The sequence below is a fragment of the Ursus americanus genome, chromosome 12 (assembly GCF_024610735.1).
Source record: "Ursus americanus isolate L20-20 chromosome 12, mUrsAme1.1.p, whole genome shotgun sequence".
Classification (NCBI taxonomy): Eukaryota; Metazoa; Chordata; class Mammalia; order Carnivora; family Ursidae; genus Ursus; species Ursus americanus.
In genome coordinates, this window is record NC_142138.1 from 30,627,108 (window position 1) to 30,647,248 (window position 20,141).

At 38.7% G+C, this 20,141-nt stretch overlaps 1 protein-coding gene across 9 annotated transcripts in view; it reads left to right on the forward strand.

Annotated features, from left to right (window-relative positions):
- ST6GALNAC3 (ST6 N-acetylgalactosaminide alpha-2,6-sialyltransferase 3) overlaps positions 1-18,931 on the forward strand; it is a 514,884-nt gene extending 495,953 nt beyond the window's left edge. For 8 of the 9 annotated variants that reach the window (XM_045801991.2, XM_045801995.2, XM_045801992.2 and 5 more), the window contains 2 exons: positions 7,101-7,208; positions 8,281-18,931. In XM_045801991.2, coding sequence (XP_045657947.1) covers positions 7,101-7,208; positions 8,281-8,467 — 295 coding nt within the window. In that variant the 3' untranslated portion in view covers positions 8,468-18,931. The remainder of the gene's footprint in view (positions 1-7,100; positions 7,209-8,280) is intronic. The other variant, XM_045801998.2, reaches the window with a different exon arrangement.
- The last annotated feature ends 1,210 nt before the right edge of the window (positions 18,932-20,141 follow it).

Sequence of the window (20,141 nt, forward strand, 5' to 3'; positions counted from 1 at the left end):
GCAACCATAAATCATACCTTTAGGAGCTGTACCATTTTACTTTTAAATGTACATTTTGAAAAGAACACAGTCTTTTCTTATTATGCTCCTTTTGTACAATTTCATTGCATTCATCACGAGTCAGAGAGTCCTGTTGATTCTATGGCAGGAAAACTGTTATATTCACAGTCCAAGTGCCTACTGATTAGCACAGGCATTTCACATTAGCTGATCGGGAGGGTAGGGCAGTCTTCTGCTGAGATTTACTGCTTTCTCCGTTTCCTCATGGTCCATTTTTCATTATATTTCAGGTTTGGATTCCTTTCATTTGGTGCATTCTCTTAAGAATCACCATCCGCAGTATGATATTTTTATCTGTTTGAGAAGTTTATGTCCATTTGCAAATGTTTCAAGCCAAGAATTCTGCTGCCTGATTTGCAGAAAGTTGTTGCTGCCGAAAGATTTGCTGGGCATGTCCCATTGATAGATAGTACAAATATACAGTGTTAATATAATGGGAAAACTCCAGAGTATTTCCATAGCTCCTGACTATCGAATAATATACAAAAATATATGACTTGGGGACAGCTGAAATTGTTTCCACACTTTGAGCTCTGCTTCCATTAGACTGGTTCACAATATTAGATTGAATCCCAAGGTGCTACTGATAATCATCAGCTGTTTTCTTGCCCAGTCTCTTTGTTTAAATGTATTCTTTCATTATCTATGGGCTTTTGAAAAAAATGGGGGAAAGAATGTTTTTAATTGAATAATCTGTATTCTGTCAGGTATTCCTTCTCCCTAGGAAGGTATACGGAAACTTACTTTGCTGTTTTTATTTATCCTGCCAGTGTAGTATATCGATGAGAGAATGGAGATCCAATAGTGTTAAAACAAGACATGAAATATTGATTAATTCCTTTTTTAAATTCCTTTTTTACTCCTGAGTGTAGCAGATTTCAGAAGCTGCTGCCAATATGGTGCTCTCCAGCAAACCTCCGTTATTGGGAGGGTCTTGATCCCCTTTGGGCTTTGATAAATGATAATTATGCTTTTAAAATGTTAGCTTGGAGTGCCCCAGGTTTTGTTTTCAACAGTTCATCGGAGAAATGAGTAAGAAACAGTAAAATTTAGGCTGCAAAGTTTGAGCCAAAGGCCCCCAAAGGAACCATTCCATGAAGAGGAAGCAGCCAGAGACTGAAGCAACTAGACTCCACATCCTTGTTCCTACCTGACACATTTTTCCTTTTCTGCATTGCACATTCCCCATTGCAGGTCAGGACTCGCCCTTTGGGTCTAGGCCAAGTGAATTTGCTGATTCCTAGGGTTGTATTAAAAGGTAAGATAATAATGATTTAGTATTGACCAAACCTGAATGGCTTCAGATAGGTTTGTAAAGAAAGAGAAAGAAATAAGATGTTTGGCTGGTTGAAGAAACCAGTAGGACGGTAAGCAGAGTGGGCAGAATGGGAACTGTAGATAGGGAGAACCTGGATTTTTAGGATCAGGGACCTCCTCAAGGCAAGCCACTCAAGTCAAGAGTAGGCACTGGGGAACCCTACTCTGTGCATCTTAGGGCACAGGTGGTCTTGGAACAGAGGGGGATCTGCTGAGCTGTGAAGAAGAATTACTGCACAGGGCAGCACCTCCAACAAAGAATTACATCATCTAAAATATCGATAGTGCTGAGATTGAGAAACCCTGACATAGAGGAAGTGCTATTATTTCATCCATCAAAGATAAGTTTCTTGAGTTCAGAACCCAAGTCATGAGTTAATGGTGTTCAATAATTAGCAGAGCATCCTGTGAGTAAACAGTAGATTCAGTGTAATCCCATTTTCTTTTGAAGAGTATCCATTTTAGTTTCTTCAGTTCTTCCCCTGAAATTCCCCAGAAGGGAGATCTCACTCATTAGAAAGTTCGAACTTGCCAGACAATAGGAAGGATAGGAAGAAAATGCTTCACGATATGTTTCCAGAAATGAGAAGATGAGAGAGCATGCTCAGAAGCAAAGGTACAGGTGAATGAAACATGCTGACAGCCAAAAAGATTGAGATTGGTAAAAGTAAGGCTAGCTTGACAGACGACGAATCCCTGTGGGCATGTGATGACCTTTAGACATCAAACAACAGTAAGTAAACATCAGGGGCAAGGTAGCTTATATTTTATTGGTAATAAACTAGATGAAAGATCATATTTTAAATGATATGCCTTCAAGCATGTGCTATATCAAGGTGTTGACAGCATCATTTTTCCAAGAGATGAGCAAGTAAATTTAAGTAGTTTCCAAGTAGTAAGTATCTTGATTACCAAGGAGCAGTGGGATGCAAAGCTTGGCCAGTGGAAACAAATGATTGATAGCTTCCTCTTAACACTCCTGCCTTTATTTTCCTCTTCACGGCTCATTATTCTGCCATGTTAATTTAAGCTTTCTTATTGTATTGAATTAGGGGCTTAAATTCTCTTATCATCCCTATGGGAATCTTGATTGTTTATTTGTAGGTGACAATAATTGTTTTTATCGATCCCCAAGTGTAGAAGGTATAAAAAGCACTATGGCTGATGGCCAGCTGGTACATAGTTAGTGCCGCGTGCATGAGTGACAAATTACAAGACAATATTTGGCCCCAGAGGAGACCCTTTAAGAATTTTTAAAAGCATCTGATAGTTCTCCCTAGGTCCCTTCTAGCTGAAAACAGTTTCACATACATCAGCTCAAGTCTTTTTGTTTTTATTGAACCTCCAAAGGTCTGCGTGGGTGTAATTTGTACATCTGCATTTCTAGTACACCCACACAGCAGGAGTTGGGAATGGTGTAGCTACAAGAATTCCCAGACTGAGTGCCATCCAGGCCAGTGAGTTCCATTAGGGACCCAGATCACCAGGGCCATTATTCAGAAGAATCTCTGGATGAATCTAGCAGTTGCCATTATGCCACTATAAGTATTCTGTAGATGACATTAGCTCCAAGTATTTTGAGAAGAAACCACTTTGCTATCCCCAGCATGTACTATGGGTAAGAAACCTCACATGATTTCACATCCCAAATTTATCAGAGGCACCAGAGAGAGAAAATGCAACTGTCTAATTAAAGTGCTGTTTTTAGGACAGGGCACTTAGGCAGTATGAGTCCCCGCAGTTGGAAGCAAATGCAACCCAGCTTACTTGAAGATTTTCAGCCTAACTATTATGATCTGTCCAGAAAAAAAAATAAGGTTTTTCTTAAAAGAGGTTAAGCTTAAAAGTCATCAAGTATTAGATACATGGTAAAATTTCCTTATCAGTTGGTAAAATGGAAAGATTTTGACCAGATGCCGAACTCTGAAATTCTTGACCTTTTCCTGTGGTGAAGAGAAGATGGTTATGTAGAGGAACCACTTTGATGACTGTACCCTATTTATCCTTTGCTTCTGTTCTGAAAGTTCCCTGTTGAACACTCAAAGTGACTATCTGGATTGGACCAGAATGAGCCAGGAGAGCTTGTTTTGCAGAGTAGAGCTCCACATGTCACACAAATGTTCAACACCCCTCCCCCGCCACACTTCATGCTGGAGCTGTAATATTATCTTGGTCCTTGACAGTTAGCCTCCCAAATTGGAGGAAACAATTTGCCCTAATTTCGGTTTCCTTTTTTTCTCACTCAAATTAAGCTTACTCTCAATACTATGATGTCATTGTGTCCTTGGTCTTGGACAGCCATTCCAGCACATTCCATGAGCAGTAGTGTGAAAGAGGGAAAAGTTCAGCGACTATAGCCACCACTATTGTGAGGTAAAACTTCATACCCTCTTTGTATATGCCTCAGACATTGAGTGGCATCCCCACCACACGAGTGGGCATTAAATGTGATCTGACTGATTAATGTGTTTGTTAGTTACACGTTCAACATGTGTGGAGCATATGACTGTAGAATGGATAAAGCTTAAAACAGATTGACTCTTGAGGGTGATGATCACAGAAGCATTTGGTTTTAAAATTGGAACAAACCTTAGATGTGACTTAGTTCAACCATCTTATTTTAGAAACAAGGAAACTAAGACGACCCATAGAGGTTAAATGCCTTGTCCAAGGCTTGGTAGTGGCGCAGCTGGAATGTGAAACTAGGTATCCACACTCTCAATTTCGTACTGCACTCTGTACTGACTCTGAAACACATGGGCTTGTGTTTTGTTATATGTATTGTGATTGTTTTGACAGGTGTGTTACCCCCCACTAGACCATGTATTCTTTAAGAAAATATTCATCATAGAGTATCTGGGTGGCTCAGTTGGTTAGGTGTCTGATTCTGGATCTCTTAGCTCAGGTCTTGACCTCAGGGTCGTGAGTTCAAGCCCTGCACTGGGTTCCACGTGCACTTTATGTGTGTGTGTGTGTGTGTGTGTGTGTGTGTATACATATATATGTAATTTTTTTTCATCACTAACTTCTGGCATAGGATTGCAATAAATGTCTGTTAAAATAAATAATTAAATGAGACCATTTTTCTCATCATGTATAAATAAATGATGTAATTTTTAGTGATCTCTGCTAGTGCATGGTCAGCTTAGTAATGAAGAAGGATAGAGAGGATAGGAAGGTTGAAAAAAATAGAATGTGAAGGCAAAAAGTGATAAAAGGGGTATACAGTTCAAGTAGGAATATAACTGGAAAAAATTCAGTATGCAGACAAAATTTCTAGACTCAATTTGGGAGCTTTTAATCAAGACTCTTGCCTCTTCTGATCTCTCCCAATTTTCAAATAAGGACTTTTAAGCAGATGGTGCGTTAAACAGATCTCATCATTGCTGCTCCCCCTCAGACCCCAGAAGACAGGACGGACGGCAAGTTAAATTGTATAATAAGCAGAGTTGTTCTTGAGTGTATTCCACCTCCCTCTGGTCCATCTTCCCACCCATTCGGCACCCATTCCGAACCCATGCTGCTGCTACTGTTCTCATCCCGGAGGAAAGTGCATGTAACTCTATGTGATCCTGTTTCCGGAAAATTTTCCATTTAGAAAACGCACCAGGAAATACAAAGGAAGACAACTTACACGGTGGCATTTCAGACTCAGTGGCAAGTGAGCAGAGGGGATGGATATATATGGACTGGGTCTGTCTCTCCTTACAAATCATCCAAAGTCAATTAAAATAGAAGTGAGAAAAGCCAGTTATCGTACCCCTCTGTGAGCTTGTGTTGCTCCTGAAATGCTTACATGTTATGTCAATTGATACTAAACAATGCCTGCTTAAAAAAAAAAAAAAGAAAAGAAAAGAATCAGAGGATTCAGGGTTCTAATTATAGCACATTGATGGCTTGGTACTGGAGAACTACATCAACAATATAGGACATCGGTGGGAAGCGACTACTGGCTGGACGGCTGTACCCAGAGAGTGGTTATCAGTGGCTAAGTGTCAGTTTCTAGAAGAGCTGACTATGCTCCAGTATGTCAGGAAGTCTAAACGGAAAGTATGAAATGTAGTCTTTTTTAGAAGTGGTGCTGCATTGTTGCCAGATAACCTGTAAGACCCAAATGCTTCTATGGGAAGAGATTAAGGAGATAGACAGTCATCCGTTTTGGATGGATTGGGTCCCCTTGGCTAATGCCAAGTATGGAGATCTGGCTTTTCATCCAGTATTCCCTTGAACGACTGAAATTTGCCAGAACTTTCCAATCAGCACGACATCTAACTACATCAGCCGCTCTCCCCCTTCGGTAACTATGATTCCCATCTTTTCCTTAAACATACCAAGCACACTTCCATATTTGTGATTTTACCCTTTACATTTCCTCTTCCTGGAACACTTTTCTCTCATATGGTCTGTTGAGCAAGTGGCATCTGTCTCCTATCACCAGAGGTAGAGGTCCAAGTGCTTCTTCCCACTGCGTCTTATTTGAATTGCCAAGAAAAACACAACACAGTCAAACACTGGATGGAGCAATGCTTTACTCACATAGAGAAAGACAGAACAAGATCAGTTCTAGTAGTGAGCCTTGGTCCTCATGGCCATTGGGTCCTTCCTGGCGGCTTATTCAGAGCCATTGGCCTGCAGGCAACCAAAGGACCCTGTCCACTCTTGGCAGGGGACAAGTGTAATGTAACACATATACTTAAGCAGAACAAAGGAGTACACATTGAGTCTGAAACAGGGAAAGATATCCCCACACAAGACAACAGCTAGGCACAGGATGTGAGGGCACTTTATCTATTATTAAAGAAGTGTTCCAGGCTCAAGGCCCATTCTTAATGAGGCCGAACTGAGAGTCGAAAGATTGCACACATGAGATCGTCTTTTCCAATATGTTCCCTGTGGCTTCTTACTATTCCCACCCCACCATCACCAACAACCTTCTTCTCCCCACCCCAACCCAACCCAGATCTTTGCTCCCATTATCAAAGAGGCCTTCTGAGGCCAACCTTTATAAATATGGCCACCTCCAAATCTATGAAGAGAGAATCTTTAGTTGTTTTGATAATTGCCTTATCGCCAACGTCTACCAGAGTGATTGCACATAGTAGGTGTTCAATAAAAATGTGTTGACGAGATTGGTAACATAGATCTTACAAAGGAAAAGTCTTGTCTCATGATGCCTAGAAATCAGTGAAGGCAAACTTTTCAGATGCTTTCATAGAGCAAATCATTCACCTACACTGCATCCAATTTATGCTTAGAAACCCAACAAGTCTTAAAGAAAGTGATATGTCCAGGTAAGCAAGATAACACCATTATCATTCAGTTGCCATCAGGGCTCCAAGCATCTTTAGAAAACCTGTCCTCTGATATACAGCACTAATTTGTGTCTTACGGAAAATCAAATAAATTATTTTTTTACCCGAAGGGAGCAGGATTATTTGACTTCAGATATTTGCCATATGGCTTCTCTTCCATACAGCATAGCTCCTAGGCTTAAGGTAGTAAGAGTGAGAGCATGCCTATAAATTATTCAGAGATAATTTAAAATAAGTGTGTTATCTTTGACAGATTGTCAAGTTTCTTAATGCTTTTTCCTGATAACAAGTGCTATGTTTTTGATAAAATGTTGCTCATTTCTCACTACACTTTATTGTTGTTCTGTGTTTGTTTTTTGTTTGTTTTGTTCTGTTTGTTGTTGTTGTTTATTTTTGCTCCCTCCCCCCCAGAGTCCAGTCTGGCTCTTATCTCAGCACGGGATGGTTTACCTTCATTCTGGCCATGGACGCCTGTTATGGCATTCACGTCTACGGAATGATAAATGACACCTACTGCAAGTAAGATCACAGGAAATTATTTTTATGCATCTCCAATTCTGATATCTTGTCAAAATATCACAATTCATTTTAATACCATAAATCGGAGAAACAGATAAAGCAACAATTATTTCCCGGTGCTCTTTGCTGACATGACATTTTATTGTCAGTGCATCAAGTTGTGACTTTTAGGGGTGATAAAAAGAAAAAATATTTACCACAATCTAATGTCAAATGTCAGAAGGAACATTTTCCCCTTATTCAGTGGCGTATCAGGGATTTGCGGCTTGGAAATACACAAGTTTAGTGGTTATTTAATTTGCAAAGCAAGTTTGTCATTTCTGCTGCTCTAATGGCTTGATGGATAGCTAGCTACTCAGTGGTTATATTTGATCATGAAGGACAAAATGTCCTGCAGCCTCACAGAAGCTGACAGCTTAACAAGAATTCCTGGAAATTATAGTTTACTAATAAGTGAGTAATCTGCCAGATCCGTATTTAAAATAGATGTTTTTCCACAGTACATCCCCGCTGGAGGGATCGTTTCTAATTATTTAATAAAACGAACCCTCCTTGCTTCATCAAGGTAATGAAATATACTTCCCCACTAACAACTGGCACAATGTAACTCAGAGAGTATTGTAACCATATTGTCAAAATGGTAACTAAGCCACAGATCTCATGATCAAATATTTCTACCCTAACTATAAGTATAATGGAGCACAGATGTACCAAATATCTTACCCTGAAAATTCACAAAGCTCCTTCAAGCTTTGTGAGAGCATCAGGCTCTCCAAAGTTTGCCTCCATCATACACCATTTCCTCCTTCCAGGATAGGTATATGTTTGAATGCAGTTGGTGTGATATATAAATTTTATTTGATTTATTAAAGCACTAAGGATCTGGTACATCTTCCTAAAAGCTTTTACACATAATAGCTTTTAACTGAGTTCATGGACAAGAATCATGCATGGGTTTGCAAGTAAATGCATTTACTAGGCACATAATGGATTCTTGCAAATGAATGCTTCATTCTTCATCTCAATTCTTCTCTCCTTTTCTTTTCTTTCTTTCTTTTTTTTTCTTTTTTAGGACAGAAGGCTATAGAAAAGTCCCCTATCATTACTATGAACAAGGAAGAGATGAATGTGATGAATATTTTCTTCACGAACATGCCCCCTATGGGGGGCACAGGTTTATCACTGAAAAGAAAGTGTTTGCTAAATGGGCCAAGAAACACAGGATAATATTCACACACCCGAACTGGACAGTGTCTTGATGTTAGTTCTTCCTGATCTTGCCGCAACACTTGACGCGATCGTAATGCCACAACTGTGATGCTAATGATGTCGATGCTGGTGATGGTGACGATAAAGGCAACAACGGTGATCAAGCTTCTGTACGTTCTCAGATATGGATGGTGACTCTGCCAGTAATCTGAACTTGGGATTTCATGGAGGGTGGATGTGCTCTTTACATTCTTTCTGAAGGTTCAACATTACATACTGCACTTTATAATTTAACTGGAATTGAAGTGAAGGCCAGTAACATGACAGCAGTGACCTAAGAAATGGGAAGATTATCCTTCCAGATAGCTGCCCAGAATTCTTGAACAGTGAGTAACTTTCAAAAGCCATGGGATTTGGCCTTGGGAGGCAAGGTTATTGACTCTCTGGTCTCTTGAACTTGAGCAGCTCCACCACCTGGAAGAATGGTTGATTGTCAAACACTGACCCAAGAAATGCTCTCTGGGTACAAGTCTCGTACCACAGTTACTAGTAGCCTAGAGGCGGGGAAGGAGTCTCTCCCGGACAGACCGTGGTCCTACCGTACCTCCTACAGCCAACGCCTCAGGCCATTTCCTAAGTAACAATGCAGGTACCACGGACATCCTGCTCCTCAGGATTCTTCAACAATTCAAACACTTACTTCAAAATGGGCCAACTAGCAAATCTTAAAGAAGTTTCACTCTCACCACTCCATTCTCACTCCCCCAAACAATGTAACTAAACACGTCACTAGAGTGATCTCTATACTGCTTAGTTATTTTTGGTTGAGTCCTAAATATTTCAGAAAGCTATTTAATGTGTAAGATACCAACACTGTAATAACATATACTGTGAAAGCATTCTTAAAACGTAACCAAAAGGGTTTGCTAACTGTGCTTCAACAGCCAACAACACAAAAATACATGCTTTTTAAAATCATGAAACAAGGAAAGCAAAGCATATTTTTACATCCATTTGTATCCTACCATACTTCATAATATATATTTGTATATTCAGATTTCTACTTCATAGGCTCGGATGCAACTCTCCATACATTACATCATCGTTGCCAAGTGCCAACTGTTAGACATGGAGAGGAAATGATTCTTTGTATTAAATCTGACCAGAGCTCTTGCCTTCTTGGGGTTTATTTTTCCCCACAGTGTATCAGTTGTTATGCCATAATAACAACACTAATAATGACCTTAATGTCCAAAGTGCTTTGTCATTTAAAGTCCTTATACTTATGCTGTCCTATGTGAGGCCCGTGACCACTCCACTGGCTATTGCCTGCACCTCCTGACATCTCCTTAGCAGATGATCTGTAATTTGTTCATTGCTTTGATATATTCCAGATCTTTCCCTCTGCTAATACTTGTATAGAATAGCATTTATGTAGACTAGTAACCAAGTGGTTTCAGTGCCAAATACGATGTATTATATCAGGATTATGCAAAAAGTATCACAAGGATTGTCCTGGCTATAGACTAGGACTCCTGTGAACATAGGTACTTTTGATTTTTTTTTTTTAATGACTCTTTTTAGGTAGAGAAAAGATGAGGAAACAGGGACAACAGGAGGGAATGAACGCAGAGAAATACAGTTTCCCTGTCCCCGTCTTGAGATGACATTGTTCTCCATACACTCATCGCTCATTAAATATGAGAGGGTTGATTTGCTGAGAGAGTAGCCGAGAGACCAAAAATATCCTTGCAAATGATTCAAAAGACGCAGCCGAGCTTAGCTGACAGAATGATTTGCAGGATGAAAATGACGCATTTCACCTCGGCAGCCCTTTGCAGGTCTTTGCCGGTGCTCGGTCCCATGGTAAGTTCGCATTAAATGGGGCCATCCTGGGCAGAAGCCTTTCTGTTGCTCTCTGCCGCCCTTTGGGCAACACCAATCCTCAGAGCCAAGACAATGGCCACACGCCACTTCTATCAACACTTCTATTGTTTCCTCATGTGCTTTTCAGTTCTATGTATGTCGGGTTTTGTTGAGCAAATGATGGAAAGAAGTGCCCACTCAAAAATAAACAGATGCAAATGTTAAAATTGTAATACGGATGGTTTCCCCCCTGTTGTGATACAGAAGTTCCACTTTTAAATAAAAAGGGACACTTGATTATCAGGATGCTTCAGGGAATGACATAATTTATTTAGTTTTCTGGTAAATGGAGGGTTAAATCGATTTGTTTTAGTCCTTACTAATAAGAAACTTGGCCCCCTTCCTTGCTCGCCTGCCTCTCCATGAAAGAGACTTTTCCATTCCCACAAGAGGTGTGTGTAGAAAAGTCAGTGTTTCCTCTGGAGAGGTGAGGGGGCATCCCCTCTCCTCTCTTCTTCTCCCTTCCTCCCCTTTTTTTCTTAACTGAACCCCAGCCCCACTTTCTATTGTTGTCTCTCGTCCTCTTTTTTCTGAGAGTGGAGGAAAAAAAAAAAAAAACCACGTTATTCTCAATTTAGAAACCTAATTGGATGATTTCCAGTGTAATCAGCATTTTGATAGAATCACGTAACTTATTTTTCTCTTCAGTCTTAATGTTCTCTGCTTCCATTTCCTGTACTTCTTTACCCTCAGCTTCCTAATTCTAGTGGGAATACAAAGTGTAATTTCTCCCATATTGAGAAATTTGTCATCTAAGATTCACGGATAGAGAAGAGAATGACAAAGGAGCAATTCAAACTTGTCACACAAATTTCTGGCCAATTTCACTGGTTCTAGTCAACTGAAAGGTTTCACCCAGCAGCTGAACATTGAAGAATTCAACTGAACTCACTCATCACTGATGTATATGTATTCCAGAAGTTAATTAACATCTGGAAAAAACAAACACATTTCAATTACATCCAAGGTTCTAGGCAAATGTACTATTGAAAATGGCCACAATTTTCTGAAATCAGCATTAAAAACATGCAAGTTAGAAATAATAAATATTATTTTTAATTCTGCAGAATTCTAGAAAAAAGCGAGGAAATTTAAAGAGTCTTAAAATGAATGTTTGAGTTCTTTCTAAGCCTAGTGATTAAGTAGTAATGATTTATATGTTATGATGATAATGTGAATTAGAAAACTTCTAGACTGTATCTTACCTTGCTATGAAACCTATCAAAGAAAAACCAATTTGGCAGGATGTTTGTATATATGCACATAGAGTCAATTTGTGTGTGTGTGTGTGTGTGTGTGTGTGTGTCTAAAAGCATACCTGTAATCCTATATTTTTCAGTGATGTGTATGAACCACAGAAAACCCATTTTAGACTCCAATGAAATTTGTTGGTTCACATTTTGAATTCTGATGAAAAAATAAAGCAAAAATCCAAATTAAACATACCAATTGTAAAGAGTACATAAGATAATGTTCAATAGCCGGCCCATAGAATAAAGCTGGAGAAGCTGCTACATCTAGAACTGAGAACACAGATGCCACAGTTGTCACAAATCAGACGTAGAAAGATAGCAATCTGTATTGTAGGCCCTGACGATCGCGGTTCAGCTGAAGTCACATTGAACAACATGACATCCAGCTGCATTCACACTGAAGTGAATGAACATTGGTCCCCTTATTCAAATAAGCCTGAGTTTGGCATAAGCAAAACTCAGATTTGCATGATTTTTATTATATGGTTAGAGAACTGTGACCATTGGGAAAAAAGAAAAGTGTATAAGGAGATTACTCTTTGAGGATTTGAAATGAATCAGCCGTTGTGGGAGCAAGAGTCTGGATCGGGGACTTTGCTGACCTTTCCAGAAGTATAAAGCCATCAGAAGAGAATCACTTGTTACTTCCTTAGAAAAAAGACAACACTGAATACTTCACCTGGTTGTGTTAATTGGATGCTAATTGTAAGCTCAGTTTTCATTTTAATAAGCAAGATAATATAACCAGAAGGTTTGCTTTTTTTTTTTTAACAACATACCCATCTAGCAGGACGAACTGTGTTGCCCCAGGTCAGGCGATTGCATACCTTAGCACAACAAAGGATTCACAGTCCCAGCATTATGAGGGGAAAAATGCTTTTCCCCCAACTGCACTTTTAAAAGGCAAGACCTCATCATTTTAATATTATTCATAGATCCAGCAACTCTTCAGTGCTAGCCTTTGTAAGTAGTCTAGACTTTTAGAGGTGCAAGGAGTTTAGAGACCAGCCAATCCAATCCCTCCATCTTGGAGTTGAAGAAATAGACCTATAGAAGTGAAGTCACTTGCCCAGGGCTATCACACAGACTAATGGCAGTCCTGAGGCCTCAGATTCTTATCTCATGTCTCCTTCTCTAGTACCGTTTCCACAACTTTTTTTTTTTTTAAGCACAGAATGGTAGCTGAAAAAATGCATAAATGACTTAATGATTTTATCCCTGGAATCCAAGGGCTCCAATTAGTAGTGTTGATTCTATTCATGATCAGAGAAATCCCCAGACTGAAGTGCAGCAACAGTCACATGACTGAAGGAACATTTCCAGGTGATTGTCCCTATTCTCTGTTATCTATGTTTATTGCTAAGACTGCGCCACATTCTGTTACCACAAAATTGTAGGACTAATTTAAGGAATGTAAAAGTGAGTATCCTACTTCCTTGTTAAGGATGATCAAGCTACTGGTACTCCTCTAAGAACTGTTGAGTGTGGAAGGTGCTTGTCCTATTGTCCAGTTATCTCCAGAAACCAAGTGTCCTAATCCTCAAACCAGTGCGGCTGCCAGTTAGTGAAATTATCTGCACTGGCTGGTGAAATTCTACCCTTTGTTTCCCCGCGGGTCTCTGTACCACACACGATCTTCAAGGGCAGATACCCCACTGGAAGGTAAGTCACAGCCCGAAGTGTCCCACAGGACTTAATTGTCATGCAAGATTGAAGGAGTTTTTTCTCTACAGTCCACTCATATGATATCATTGGAAGAGGAGAATTTTGAAACTATATTCACGAGGCTCTGAAAATGGTTTCTTTGACTCAGAAATAGCGTATTGTTTTGTTGCTTGTTTTTGCAGAACCTTAGAGAAGCCACTAGAGTAAAATTCCATGTAAATTGCTAAAGCATCAAATCAAAACTGTCCTTGGGCATTGTAACTTTGCAAAAAACCTCATTTGGCTTTTTTTTTTTAAGTCCTCTACTTTTTTCCCCTTTTCAGAATAGGCACAATTTGTTTATGGAGTAGAAAAGCTCTTCTTTCTCCACAGACATGTTTCCCTTTGTTCATGCCTTGGAGACTTCAGAAAAATAGAAACTCACTTGCATAAAAGTGAAGAACATCTTGACGAATAAATAGCCAACTTCATATGTTCACATTTTTGCCAATATAGTGAGCAGTGTCTCCTGAGAAACTCCAAAGGGACACAAACCAGGGCATTTCGTGGTTCCTTGTTACCAAATCTTCAAAGTACTAATTTCCTTGTGTTTAACTTTGTTGTCATTGCTACTGAGTAAATACCCATTTCTATTACATACAGTATATTTTATGCTTCACTCATTTTTCTGAGTTCACACAATTTTTGCTGTAGTCTCTCATTCACTTTAAAAACCTGTAATCTTCATCTATTTATAGGAGAGACTGTAAACGCACAATTTGTGCACTTGGTGAGCTTTTTTCTAGCATCATATTGCTTTATTTATAGGCACCATGCCTTAGAATAAAGCTTACTAAATGGCAAAGGGCTGCTGGTGTATTTCAGTTTGGTTTGCTTTTACAAGATAAGTGAGGAGTTGTGAACAAAGCCAGAGAGTATTTGTCACTGAAAGAAAAAAAGCAAGGCAGGAGTGGGGGTTGGGGGGCAGGGGGAGATATTCGATATACGCAGTATCCAGCGTACTACTGCGGACAATGACAAGAGAAAATGTTGGTCAGCCTCCAGAGTGTGTTTTGTCCACATTAACTATCTAATGCTGAGGCGTATTTCCTTTCTTGCTGTATCAGACCTGATAGCAAGTTGGGTCAGTACGTAAGGTGCTTAAAATACAGAAGTCTTCATTCTTTCCTCCCTCCCTCCTTCATTACTTCCCTCCTTTTCTTCCTCCACTCCTCTTTTTCTCCCTAATTTTCTTTCTAGAAAACTCAGCACTCTTGAAGTGGAACATTATATGTGGGCAGTTTCTCATTTTACAAATCAACTTATAGTACTCTACCAAATTCTGTAGGCGACCCCTATTTGGATATGATCTTAAAATGAGAGTCTTCTTTGGGAATAAAATAATAATAACTTACATGCCATGTTAATTTAGGGCTGTATACCTCATTCAATCCCCTCACGTACTGGGTGAGTATGTAATGTTACTATCACCAGGTCACATATAAAGAAACAGAAGCACAGAAAGGTTAAGTTGCTTGACCAAGGTGGCACAGCTAGTGATGAAATGAGGTTTTTGAACCCAGGCAGTCTGACCCAAAGTCCATACCTAGTTGGGGCAGGCTAATAGTTATAACCAACGATCTCAACATGTCAGTGACTTAACAGAATAAGGTTTGTTTAGATGCTCCTCTCCAACCAGCTTGTCTCTAAGGATGACTCAAAGACACAGGCTCTTCCCATCACGTGGCTTTGCCCTCCTCTGCACCCTCAGAAACCTCTGTTTGGCCTGCTCCTGGGGAAAGAGCATGGAGGATTCTGCATTGGAGGTTTCACATGAAAGTCCAGAAGTGGTGTGGAGACTTCATCCATGTTCCATTGGACAGGCTCAGTCATGTGGCCTGGTACAGGTGGGCAATGTCTGATGTGCCCAAGAGAAAAAGGACCAGAGTTTGGTGAACATGTAGCAGTCTCTGTCATAATATTCGTAGTCATGGTAAAACATAGCTTTAAAAAATTTCTCACTTTTGTGCAGCTGTATGGATGAATTATGTTGATAATCCTTCCTAAGAACACTTAAAATGTCTCTTCACATGGATGTCAGTACCCACACCCAAGCAAAATAAACTAGGGAACAAAATATTGTTCTAGGTCCTGTAATGCCAAAAAGAGAGAAAATGATTTCCCTTACCCAAAGAAATAAAGACAGAAATTAGAATGCTAGCAACACTTTTAAGTGACTGAATTCTACCAACAGTAGAAGTAATGTGACTTTTAATGTCTTAGTGATCTTTGGTTAACATAAGATAGAGCCATTCTTGCCTCTGATCAACTAGTTTTGTGTGTGTGCTGCTTTCCTTTGTAAGATGTCAGAAAGATCAACTCCCCTTTGGTCTTCAGATCTATGCAATGTTGTGATCGTTTTTTGTTTTTTTTTTTAAGTAAAAAATGAAACTGGTGGTTCTCATATCTGAAAATAACAAATATCTCTCTTGCACGCCCCTCCCTTTCTCTATGCACATTGGCATATGAGCTTGTTCAAGGAAAGGGGTTCTAATATGTCCATATTTCCTTTATCCAGCACATGGTATATTCCCATGGAGAGAGGACCTTCAGAATTTTTCTCTTCAGCTCCCAACATTCTTTTTCCCTTCTCAATACTTTCTATTTTTGTACATTATTTTCTTGAAGCCATCTAGAAATCCTTTTCCCTTAATGTGAACAGAATTCCACATCCTAAAGTTCTTCCTCACCTAATAGGAAACTATTTGCTGTCTTGGGGAAAATGCTTTGTATGTTAGCATATAAATTTTCTTAGTTTGTCCATTGAGAGAGATTAGTTGAGACTCTAAAAACAAAATGATTAGAGAAGAGAAGCTGCCAGTGTTTACCTTCTTCCAGATCAATGTGGAATTCCTTTTAAGGATAAGAAACTACAGCACCTGGTTGGTAAATCACATAGCTTTGAATTTCTGTGTAAGGCTTGTAACAGGTGATAATATCTGAAGGTGCTTTAGAGGATTAAATGGAGGTTCTTACTACCCCTTAGCCCATGGCTAAAGGTGCTGAAGAACGCGTGTCTACACACACCAGCAGCATCTCACACCGCCATGTATTGTTAAGAGTTCTTGCATCTCTTGTGGGTAACATTTTGCAAACATACTATTTTCTATGCTTATGAAGTCACTTAAAAATCTATGTAATCTTCCAAAATAATTTTCCTCCTCATGCCTAAATTTCCATAGAAGTATAACAGATACAAAGCAATTCACTTAGAATGGTTTTCCATCTTTACTGGCAGTTTTACTTCAACTTAAAATGGTTTGTCCAACACATCTCTTGGTGACACTGATTATAATGGGTTTCATCCCTAGTTAAAAAAAAAAAAAGATATACTCTATAATCTTTGATAGATAAAAGGGCATTAATGTTGAATGAGGACATTAATGTCATGCAAATGGATCTGTGGATCATGCGGAGCTGTGAGTGGCTGTTCAATATGGAACAATATAAAAAGGGGAAAAAAGCATTCAACAGCACAAACATATGGGTTCAATAAAACCAAATGAAATTTGACAGGAACAAATGTTAAGCAGGGCATTTAGGTTCGAAAAAGACAAGAGCATGACTTAACAGCAGTACTCTTGAAAAATATTTGGAGGTTTTAGAACACTCTAATGTGATACATAGCAATTTAAAAGGTCGCTGTGACCTAAGATGCATAGAAGAGTCTAAGGCGAGAAAGCAAGATTCAGAATTGATCAGACCACTTCTGGAAGTATTTTCAAAACTTGTTTTTTCTCCTTAATAAGAAATTGCAAGCACTTTTCCAATGTCACTTAATTATCCTAAAACATTTTTTAATAGATATATTGTGCCATAATATATTTAACCGTTCTTCTCTCCTTTTTCACTATATGATGAATAGGCTTGTTCGTCGGTTTTTGAAAACTCTGATTTTTTTCTCTTTTATTATCCAACGTACAGAGGTGCCCGCTTCCCAGCACCCTTGCCAAAAATTGGTATTATTTTTTTCATCTTTGCCAATTTTACATATGCTAAAAATAGTTCCTGCTTTAATTAGCATCTAGCTGATTACTATGGAAATTAAACACTTTCACATATTTCTTGGAAATTTATATTTCTTCTTTCATGAATTAGTTCTTCCAATATTTCGCCCATTTTTTTATTGCAGTGGAAGTCACAATACCTTAAAGATACAGACAAATGAGAATTCATTCAAAAGAAAGGGAACAAGTGAAGAGCAACCAGGATCATGGGAGAACTGGAAGTCACATTGCACCAGAGATTAGAAACGTTTAGCCAGTTTGATAGAAGGTTTTAGGAAGAACTAAATTCAAGTATTTGAAAGGCATTAATGCAGGTACAAAATGAGTTTCAAATTCAGTGTCTCCATTGGACAGAACTACAGCCAATGTGTGAAATTTCAGATTTTATCTCAGGACATTGAGAAAAATCCAAAATGAGAGTGTAGGTTTTTAGAATGAGTAGATTTGTGGGAAATATTCACAGACAGATCAGACTACCTACTTGTTCAGCGTTTCATGTAATTAGATATAAAGTTGGATTCCTTGGTCCCCAAGGTCCCCTCCATAGCACATGTTCTTGAAATGAGATGCAACTCCATGTGGGAAAGCAAGATTTGACACGGAAGCTCTGAAAAAATTAGCCTAAAATGGTTGAGTTTGGGGGCTCCTTGCCTTAGCATATTCAGATACCATCTCTTATTTCTCATGATAGCAAATTTCACCAAGTTCACGTTCAGAGCTGGTTCCCAAATGTTGGGAGTACATTCCATAGCTGGTAGTGCACACATGTACACGCCACAACCACCAACCCCAACTCTACTACTGCTGATTGCCGACTTCATCCTTGAAATGCTTCACAAGGAGCTATAACTTCCTTTGCTTCCCAGTGGAGGAAATTTGTTCATGTTTCACACATCCGTATTTTTATATACTTGCTATTGTGCAATGTCTTTGAAATGTAATGACTCAAGAAAATTACTTTTGATATCATAGCATTCCTCATGTTGGTAATTTATGATAATAGATGTCACTATAGATTTAAGAGTCATTTATATTGTCCACCTTTTCCTATTTCTGCTAGATTAAATAAATTCTTCATATCGAGTTTTGCTGCATTTTTCAGGTTTCTAGTCTGTATCACTCACTTTCAGTATATTTATAATCCTTTATCTGGTCTTTGTAGTTTCAAAAATGGTGCCTTGGATATTTTACGTTTTGAGCAATCAATGCCCTTTTCAAATTGCCCTCTTAAGGTTTTTGTAAAATAATATTCCCTATAATACAACTTTAAATTACCTGTCTTTTCCTTTACTAGACTTAATCCAAGAAGACTAATTGAACATTAAGCATTTTAATCATCCCACACTGTCAAACCTGTCTTCTCATTACTGAGAATTGGATAGGCCATGAGCTTAATTGTGTTCCTGGCAATGTAAGTAGACTGGAAGCTTGCTAATATGATTAGTATATAACTACGGAATTAGTCCTGGTTTTTATTAATATCTATACAAAATATTATTTTAACAAATACATATGGAATATAACCAAATTCATGATACTTCATTAGTGCTTTGGAGAGTACAGAGATGAGTAGGCTATGGTGCTTATCTTTATGGAGTTTACAAAAAAAAAAAAAATTAGAAAACTAAATCAAAGTTCCAAATAACTACAAGATAACCCAGAACAAGTTAATGGCCACAAAAATGATGCAAATGAAAATGTTGTATATGATACTGAAGTAAAAGAAGTCTAAGGAAATGATTCAAATATAAAAATTGTCATTACATTATATGTGCAAGTAATGTTCAAATATACCTACGGGGTGATTCGAACTCTCAGGATGGCACGGCACATGATGGATCTCAGGAAGTGCATCTTGAATTTCTACTAACAATGCCTTATAGAAATTATTAACACGGGAGACAGCCACCAAGTCATAAAGACACTTTCGTCAAACGCAAGATGAAGCTTTCTGGCAGCGGTATCTTGTAGAAGAAGAGCAATGTTTGTTTGAAAATGTAGGCGTTATTTTTGAAAAGTGAAATGAAAATGTCCATGGTATAGTAAAATGCTAAAAACTCTTCTCCTGTCTGCTCTGAAATCTGCTAGGGGACCCCAGGGTTCAGTCAAGTCTCTGGTACTATTTTTAAATGTATTCATTGAACAAACAGTACCTTTCAAAGACATTTCAAAGTAAGCTGTGAATTCAAATAGCATAGGATGTGGAACCAATGAAGGTGTAAATACGGATTCGTTTTATCCCTTTTATCCATATAGATCAATTAGTCTTGTATTATTATTCTTGATACGCATTCACTCTCAGCTTTAAGAGTTACCATGAATGTGAATTAGCCTGATTATGCTTTTTCTTATGATGGTTTCATCTGTACTTATCTACTGAGCTTAAATGACAATTTTCTAATGTAATGATAGCTATATGCATCTAACTGGAGACTTAAGCAGGGCTAAGAACAAACCGGGAAAGTAAAAATCATAATATGCACCTGTCCCAACTTTCGCTTGTTGTCTACAGCTTCCAAAGAAAATCTAATAGAGGTGTCACACTTATGTGATTAAATGGCTTTCATGACCTGAATAACCTTATATCTTTGTGGAAGTGACCTAGTCCAGGAAAAAGTACTGTCCTGTGTGGTAGGTGAGTTGCTCTGGGTGGAGAATGAGTAAAGGGAGAGGAAATAGCTAATTGTAAGATTAATAGCTTCCATGTCTCTTCTCAATCTCTGCTGACATCTTATGTTCTTTCCAAAAGGTTCTTCTCCATTATCTATTCAGCTAGAAGGACTACCCAGGTGATCTCATGAGCTATGGTTATTGAGCCCAGAAAGAGGTCCACA